The sequence below is a fragment of the Epinephelus lanceolatus genome, chromosome 12 (assembly GCF_041903045.1).
Source record: "Epinephelus lanceolatus isolate andai-2023 chromosome 12, ASM4190304v1, whole genome shotgun sequence".
NCBI classification, from domain to species: Eukaryota; Metazoa; Chordata; class Actinopteri; order Perciformes; family Serranidae; genus Epinephelus; species Epinephelus lanceolatus.
The window spans coordinates 17,526,639-17,536,099 of NC_135745.1; the positions used below are offsets into that span (position 1 = coordinate 17,526,639).

At 39.7% G+C, this 9,461-nt stretch overlaps 1 protein-coding gene across 1 annotated transcript; it reads left to right on the forward strand.

Moving 5' to 3' along the window:
• The first annotated feature begins 13 nt into the window (after positions 1–13).
• ndufv2 (NADH:ubiquinone oxidoreductase core subunit V2) lies at positions 14–7,674 on the forward strand. Its single transcript, XM_033650432.2, has 8 exons — positions 14–168; positions 1,148–1,210; positions 2,796–2,858; positions 3,433–3,549; positions 3,673–3,841; positions 4,282–4,391; positions 7,280–7,356; positions 7,472–7,674. Exons 1-8 carry the CDS (start codon positions 127–129, stop codon positions 7,563–7,565), a joined length of 735 nt encoding a protein of 244 aa, XP_033506323.1. The 5' UTR covers positions 14–126; the 3' UTR covers positions 7,566–7,674.
• Positions 7,675–9,461: the final 1,787 nt, after the last annotated feature.

The window sequence follows — 9,461 nt, forward strand, 5'->3', positions numbered from 1 at the left end:
ACTGACGTCTGACGTAACATCTCACGTCAGACCCTCTTAACCGAGCGTGATAGCGCTTGTGTTGATGTCGGCCGCAGCTACCCGGTCCATTTGGTAACATATCGGGACCAAACTTCAAGCCCCAAGATGTTTTTGTCTGGTGCTGTTCGCTCTGCAGTTTCGCAGACGGTATGTTTGTGATATTCTTTATGGTTCTGGGTAGAAGTATGTGTGCCATTTTTAATAATTTGTAGAGAAATTGCTGTGACTCCTCACAAGGGCAAGCAGGGAAGGCCGCTAAGCTAGCGTTGGGTTGGGTAACGTTAGCATGCTAGGTACTTTAGCTTTCTGCTGTCAGACGTTTACAAGGTGATATTTGGACAAAATTACCACTGCAAAGGAAATGTTACCCGACACGAGCAATTGCATATTAGTATTGACTTAATTATTCTGATAAATCACGTTTATTTTAGATATAACAACAAAATGTGAGCTAGGTTCAGAACACGTAACTCACTCAATGTTGTAGTTAGTTATGTATGTGTGTGCTGATACTGCAGTTGTACAACATAGCAAAGCACTGGTATTTTAATCACTGCTAGCACTAACATTTATTTCAGCTATGTGTGATTTATGACCCTTGGGGGTTGGCTTAAATTAAAATTACATCTTGATATTAAGAATTAAGGCAATAAACAAGCTGGTAACAGCCTTATATTCAGTTATACATACCTTTATATTTTTCTTAATGAGTGCCACATAAAGATGCACATCATAGTATAACTAATCTACGACCCCTATTACTACACCTGCAAAGTGTTAAATGTGCAGAAACTAGTGCTCAAGTTATGCTTATGTGAGGGTATCACATGTCAAATGTTTTAAGCCTCTTACAGTTAAATAGTTAGACACCAAGACAAGAATAGTCTGATTTTTATCCTTTTATTTGACCTCACAATTGTGGTATAGTTAAGTTAGAGAATGTCAAGTGGAAAATGACAAAATTACCATTTTTTTTAAATGTCTTTTTTACCTTCAACATTTCCCAGTCCTTTGAGGTTGTCTGAAGGAAGACAAACCTGCGAAAAGTCTCTCTCTTGGGATGTCAGAGTATGAATTAGCATACTGACAAGTGCTTTATCTGTCCTCTTTCTCTCTGTAATTTCAGGCCAGGCAGGTCAGGAGTTTGCATCAGTCTGCTGCTCGCGCTGGAGCTGGTGGCATCTTTGTGGTGAGCTTCATTTTCTTTGACAATGTCTAGAGATGTGTAGAATAAGTTGAGTACAGAGTATCCATCAGTGCTATGGAGTCAGGCGAAATTGTTAAAGGCTTGTTGAAAACCACAAATTGTGTTTCAAAGAATAAGCAGCTACTAGGGTGATAGTAAGTTATTATAAGAACTGATTGTCATGTTGCCTGTGTGCTTCAGCCAGAATCTGTGAGATAAAAGGTCCTAGAATTTGGTGAATGGGACCAGAATATTAGTGGTTTTCAATTCTGTCAAGCAGATTTCATTCTAGCTCTTAAACCAGGGACTACTTGGGATAGCAGTGAATGCACCAAGCCACCAGGGAGAACTGCGATCAACATTGGATGACCACTTAAATAATCAATCGCATTTTTCTTAATAGCGCTTAAAATATTATGAATAATATGCACTATTACCTAGATCTGAATTACCGTTAATTGTCCTTATTACTGACCTCTGTGGCCTTGTATCAGTGTGGTCAGCCTGCCTGTAACAGATACCATACACCAATGTAATGTAATGTAATGTGCACCAATACTTTGTATTACGTCACAGCATCAGTACATTGTTTCTTTATTTATTGTGACCTTACAGTGCTGGGTATAGTCAATATACATGGATAAAACAGTTCATATATATTATATCATTTATAGTTTGAAAATACTTTACTAAGTTAATGCATTTTGAAAGGGTACAAAAAAGCTGTAGGACTGGGATTTTAGAAAATGGGCCTGTTTTACTCCAGTGTTCACTCACAATACTGGTGTAAAAAAATCTTTCATAATCACAAACTTAAGTCAGTTGAGTTTAAACTTGCATTTACCCATTATTTACATGTGGTCATATTATTTGTATTTGTTTCTAAATAAGTCAGCCAGTAACTGTTTTGTGTGAATGTTACTGTATGAATGCATAACTCAACAAAATGTGTTTCCATTTTCGCTGAAAAAAAAAAAATCCCAAAGGTGTCACTTTTCAAAAAGTTCTTAATTTATCCCAGCAGCTGCCTTCAGAGCCTATTAGAGCCACGCTGTGTGACAAAAACATCACGTGATATTTTCACGTAATGGAAACATGCCACGGTTTCATTGTCCCCTGGTAGTAAAGATGTTTTTGATCTGTGGTTGAAGGAAAGTCGGTTCAGCTGAATTGTCTCCAAGCCACTCTTTTTCCATAAGAAATGTTGTATTTGACAATTTAATCTTCAAACACCATTACATTTAATTTCTTTAACTGCACAAAGGCTATTTGCTGCTCACAAGGGGGCAGTGTGTGCAGAAGCAGAAATAATTGTTATCTGTGTTGAGTCTTTTCAACGGTCTGAGAGCAGCACCTGTTTTCCCCTGTGGGCTTACATGATAGGTTATTCATATTTTATCAGGTACTATTAGAAACTGCACATGATGCTGTTACTCACATGAAAGCAGTGGTTGCATAATAGCAGCTTCATGTTTTGAATCAAGACTTAAAAGTCTGAATAGTTTTATTCATAGATGACTAAGGATAATAAAACCTTTGGTATAAACAATGTTAACTGTCCTTTAACACTGTGGTCTTTCTGTTTTAGCACAGAGATACTCCTGACAACAACCCAGACACTCCCTTTGAGTTCACTGAGGAGAACAAAAAGGTAAAGTTAACATCTGAATTGAGCCAGTAAGAATATCTACCAATATTTTCCCACCTGTATTGGCCAGTTCTGATATGAGACTATATAAGTCAAACAAGTTGAGCTTTTCAGACATGCCTATCTTTAGTTTTTTTTCTTTATTATCATGTTCATGTTCTTCTAATTATTGTTATATTGAATTGCATGGCTGTCTCACTCCCCTTGCAAGCATGCATATGTTTCAAAAGTTAAACTGGACATTTTTCTCTTTTTAATATCTTAAACTGAACCTTGATACAGGGTTTTCACCCCATATTTTGGTGAAAGGTTATATACCACTGTAGCAGATAGTAAAATAGGAGGAGCTGATCATTATCACCAAGATAAAACAACTCTTATTTTGATACATTTAACTTCATATTAATTTTGAAAAGGTACCAGTATCAGTGCATTTCTTGTAAATACCTGTATAGCTAATACTTTTGTATGAGCATCGTTTGATATTTTAAATTGGTGTAATTGTTGGGATACAGTCATTCTTATTCTAAGGAATGCCACATTAGTTAAAATGTCTTTTGTTTTTCTTCCCCTGCAGAGGATCGAGGCGATCATTTCAATGTACCCTATCGGACACAAGCAAGCAGCCACCATCCCAGTGTTGGATGTAGCCCAGAGGCAACATGGATGGCTTCCTATTTCTGCCATGAACAAGGCACAGTGATTCTTCCACAATTTGTTTTACAGCTGTGTAATGCCAATTTGTTGGACCATAAAACACCATGTCTTATGTCATGTAAGGGAACCTCATTATATGTTTGTAATTGTTTTCATTCAGGTCGCTGAGGTGCTGGAAGTCGCTCCGATGAGAGTGTATGAAGTAGCGACATTCTATACGATGTTCCTGCGTCAGCCTGTGGGAAAATACTTCATTCAGATCTGCACAACAACACCCTGCATGCTCTGCAACTCAGACAGCATCCTGGAGGCCATCCAAAACAAACTGGGTAAGAGAGCCATTTTCCATTTTATGGTGGGACACCAGAGAAGAGATGAAAACGCAGATGAAAACAATCTTTTTTTTATTGTGTATATTTGAGATAAACACAGATTGGGAACAAACATGTAAATATACAGTTGTTTCTGCAATTCAAACAACAGCGAGCCGCAGCAGCAAACAAGAATACACATGAGACTGAAATCAAGCCAGACGACTGCTAAGCTACATCAGTCTCTGTAGCGTTTAAAAGAGCACCCTCAGATTTTTGTTCTTTCAATCAAACAGATAGTGAGGTTATACTTTTTGTTATAACTCCCATATAGTGTTACAGCTGTGTAATGTCACGTAATGCTGCTTGAGTTTAAATTATTTGTTGCTTCAGTAACGTGCAGCTTGTCGGAGGAGATTAGCTAAATAAAAAGCATGTCTTTATTTGTTTTTCCACAGGTATCAAGGTTGGAGAGACTACTCCAGACAAGATGTTCACGCTAATAGAAGTGGAATGCCTGGGTGCCTGCGTGAATGCTCCAATGGTTCAGATCAATGACAACTATTATGTGAGTGTTAGACTACTCTGTGCAGATGGCCTCCTCACCAAACATTATAACTTAATTAACAAAATAACGTTAAAGCCTGAAATGAGTTTTGCAAAGAACGTCTGCAGTGAAAACATCTCTCAGTCCTCTAAAGGAGTGCTACTTTTTTTTTCTCTGGAAGCCAATGCAGGTGTGGTATAGTCTACACTTGTAAGGCTCAGAAACTGAACGGGGCGGAAATGGAAACTGTGACAGGAAAATAATCTTGCATTATTAATAATATGGCTGGAATAACAACGTTGTCTCATCCATGACCTGAGCTCAGAAAAAGATTATGAGCCAGATGTAATATGAAAAGTTTGCTTTTTGCATTTGTGGTTAAACATTATGTGAAACTAATTCTGCAGTCTATTGCCATGGGAGAGTTTGGTTATTGCAAGCTGAGCACAAGTGGATGACCCAATTAAATTAAATGTGACTGAGAAAAGAGGAGTTTTCTGTAACACGTAAAATTGCTGAGGTGTGATCATTAGAGACAGAACAGGTACGGTGAGTATGGTGGTACTGAGTTTAGCATTTTCTGTGATTAATTAGCACTCAAAAATGCAGGCAGTATCTGGGCTATTATATTAATTCCGTCATCAATTACACGCATTAGGTTTAATTCAAATTGTACAGTTTGTAAACAGGCATGTGTGAGGTTGTAAACCTGCAAAGACGCAGCTTAGGAGCAGTCGAGGCAACACCAGTGTAGCTGCACAGATAGATATATTCCTGTTTAACAGGCAGTCCATTTGTTTTTGAGTCTCATTCAGTCTTTCATGCACATTAACATGGTGAATAATGCTGTAATTGAGCTCCTTTTTTAAAGCCACAGTGTGTAGGAATTTCTCCCATCTAACGTTGAAATCATATATTGTATTCAAACAGATGGCGCACTCTAGCGCCTCACTGTTTCAAACACGTATTGCAACAACTGTAGCTGCTGTGTACCAAAAAGCTATGATAACACTGATGAAACCATGTCATCCGATACTACATGGAGTATTCATGCAGGCTCCTACACAGACACACGCGACGCGAGTTGACAAACCCCCTCCTCACCATGCTGGCTGTGTTTACAACGTAGGACTGTTGGGGCGGATGTAAATTGAAACAAACCAATCACGTCTTGTCCTTTGACAACTGACAAGTGGCTCAACCTCACGCACCTCATCCCTCTCCTCGCATTACTGCGCCGCTAACGGCTGTTAGTGGCCAGAGGCACTACTGCCGCATAACAAAGTCCCACTCTTTGAACATAATGCAGGATCATGTATTATGCAGCATCACGGGAGACGGAATCCTCGTCGCCAAGAAAGTGCAAAAGGGAATCAAAAAGGCAGCGTGACCGGCGAATTAAAAAAACAAGGGTCAGCATTGGGGTTGCCTTTCCCAGGTGGAGAGAGCTGCTGAAGGAGAAAGGTAATACAATCACAGGCCAGCGCTAACAGCGGCTAACAGCGGCGCAGTGATGCAAGGAGAGGGATGAGGCTGTTAGCGACCGGCGAATTAAAAAAACGAAGGCCCACATTGGGGTAGCCTTTCCCAGGTAGAGAGAGCTGAGGGGAGGGAGAATGGTAATGTAATCACAGGCCAGCGCCGCTGTTGGCTGTTAGCCGCTGTTAGCGGCCAGTTGCTAACAGCCTCATCCCTCTCCTCGCATCACTGCGCCGCTGTTAGCGCTGGCCTGTGATTGCATTACCATTCTCCCTCAGCAGCCCTCTCTACCTGGGAAAGGCTACCCCGATGTGGGCCTTCGTTTTTTTAATTCGTCGGTCACGCTGCCTTTTCTATTCCCTTTTGCGCTTTCTTGGCGACAAGGATTCCATCTCTCATGATGCTGCATATGCATGATCCTGCATTATGCTCAAAGAGTGGGACTTTGTTTCAAATTTGCCAGGGTAGTAGCGAAGCGTCTCTTGCTCCTCTCCTTCGGCTCCTCAGTCACGCAGTGCTGGCCTGGCTCTCAACGAAAACGCCAAGGGCGGTGCTGTATGTCCCTTGCTGGCGGGTGTATTCTCAAGATGGCGAAATGTAATGGAACCCCACAGACGACTTACCCGCACAATGTACAAAGAAATCCGAAATTCTCCTTTTACGAGATTAAGTCAGATTATTGGTGGAGGTAATAGTACACCAGCGATGACATATTTATGAATGCAGACATCAATTTTTGCCAATAAACAACTGAAAATGTTACACAATGTCCCTTTAAATGCAAGTGGATACGACTCTTCAGCAGTGATGTAGTTGGGTGTAAAATTACTCTTATCATAACCAGTCCTGCTTTGGTTACCTGGGTTAAAAACAAATTAAGTTATTTAACACAGTTTTAACCTCTTCTGCGCTTAATAAAGAAAATCATAATGTTATTTTATGAGATGGAGGTGAACTGACAGGGTTCATTATCTTTTGTAGTGCATTAACATTTGGACATTCTGACTATTACTATGTCTGATTCAGTTTTGAAAGCAAAAAGCATCACAGGGCAAAATTATTCTGCATGTCCTTTTTCCCCCAACAACACAGTTATTTTGAAAATTTAAAAGATTTGTTATCTAGGAAGACAGTTTGACTGAAAAACCTGCTTTAATATGATATCTGGAAAATCGTGCTTTTCAGAATAAGCTATAATCATCATAAGCTCCTTGCAATATTGCAAAAGTAGTATTTCAAGCATTGCCTTCTGACCATCCCTGCTCTGTCTTTAGAATTAAATTTAGTAGGGGTAAAAAATGTGCTCATATAGGTTTTAGGATGTGGAAAACTGGTAAGACTAATGATCTAACATGAGACCACTAGTGATGGAAATCAGTGCACGATTATGCTTTCTTTGCATTTAACCTTTTTCTTTTGCTCATTTTCAGGAGGACCTCACACCTAAGGACATTGAGGAAATTATTGATGAACTTATAGCAGGCAGAGTTCCACCACCTGGGCCCAGGTACATACTGTTCCTGGTCGATTAATTACATAGTTTTATAGATTTTTTTTTTAAAAAAGAATTCTCTTTACGCTGATTGCATGTTAAGATTTATTTTATTTTCCCTTTCCTACAGGAGTGGCCGTTTCTCCTGTGAGCCTGCAGGTGGATTGACTTCTCTGACAGAGCCTCCTCCAGGACCAGGCTTCGGTGTAAGAGCCGACCTGTAGACTTTTTCGGGCCATCATCTGCTTTTCTCAAAAGCAACTCGTCGTCCCCTGAAGCAGATATTATGCTTTACTCAGACATGTTGTGTAAATAAATTGTTCATATACCTGTGCTGTTGGTGTCATGGTGTCACTTACAGGGTTCTAACAATGACAAGGTAATAAAACTGATTATATATTTTAATTGTGGCCTGTGACCACAACTACAGCTCTTCTAGGCGCACTTGACATTAGAGGTTGATAATAGACAAACTAGGTATTTTGTAGCCATTTTCTGGCGTTGTTATTAATCTGGTGTTTTATAGATTTATTATTCTACCATGTCTTTTCTTGGTTTTAAAGATTTATTGCAGTTGAGTGATGCTATTTTATGAACTGTACTGTTGCAACAGATCAAAATAACTATACCTAACATGCTGTAACATGTTGCATTTTGTTAAATATCACCAAGATTTACCAGCAAAGAAAAGAGGCCTATGTCGCAGTTTCCAGTGTCAACACTACTTATGTGACAGCTTTTTCTAACAAGCTTATAAAGGGTTTAACTTTACAATCAATTATACAGCACGTACACGCACAAATATTTCGAGGAGTCATCTGCATCATCATAAAATGTTTGCATACCCCAAAACAGAAATCATTTTATCCAAACTCGGTCACAAAAAGGAAGACATATATCCACATACACATTTCAACCTGCATTTCCCCTCTTGGGAGCAGTAAAGGTGTATTTTAGTAAGAATCCCTAACATAATGATGTCAGAAAATCCAAGTCATTTTATCATACATTAGCTTGACTGAATTCATATTATAGATAAGCTTGGTGCTGTTCATTCAAGTCTACTACTCTAATGCAACTTTGGACTGTCATCTTAGTTTCAAATATATAATACCATATGTAATAGTAAACAATTAGATGTTCCTGATTGAAACTGTCTCAAGTCACAACTACATTGGAGACATTCTGTATTTATGTTTCAGTTTAAATTAAGATATTTAAATCCACACACTAAAAAGTTAATTTGTGGATATTAATTGGAGGCTGCAACTTAATATCAAAAGTACCTAAAGCCTTTGTAATAAGAGTGCAATTACTGGTAACTTAAACCAGCACTTTGACGAGTCAATATGTAGTAAAAGCCGTGTTAGATTAATATTAATTCTAATGACTTATTCATGTATTCCAGACATCTTCACAGTCAGTCCGGTCAAGCCATTGTATGGTAAACCCTCTTCAACACACCCCCTTCATACAACTGCTCCTGTCATTTCCATTCCGCCCCGGTGGCGTTTTCGTGTCTAGCCGGTGCCCCTCCCCCACTCCAGTTTCCTCTTGCGACTTTGAAGCCTGCTCTGCAACATATAATATTATGCGCCATGACGCATGCGCGCAAAACACACCATGATGCAAATGTCACTGCGCAACCAATTCAAAGCTGGCCAATACAATGAGATGGCTAAATGGGGCGAATTTCAGCCGTCGGTTTATTCATGAAACTGTACCCAAATGATTTAGCCATGCTCACGGGCAAGAAAAGAGCCGCCATTCCACTGTTAACCTCAGCCGTGATCTTCGAGAAAGTTCCCACTAACCGCAACACAGCAGCGGAAAAGATGACGTCAAGTGCCCGTTACTGTTCTCCCTCTCCATTCCTTTCAGTCCCAAATTCACACGCCAGTAACCCACCAACAGATGTTACACACGCCGCTAGCTGACAAAATGTGACAGCACGGAGAATATTCTTAACATTAAAGGTGCGGATTTACTCACAGCGTCGATAAAACAAAGAGTTAAATCGTTTCCACACATACCCATCTACAGTCTATCCAGCAGACGGAGACCTTATAAGCTCGGTGGGGCTCAAGCGGTCACGTGACGCCCTCGACCAATGGGAACGG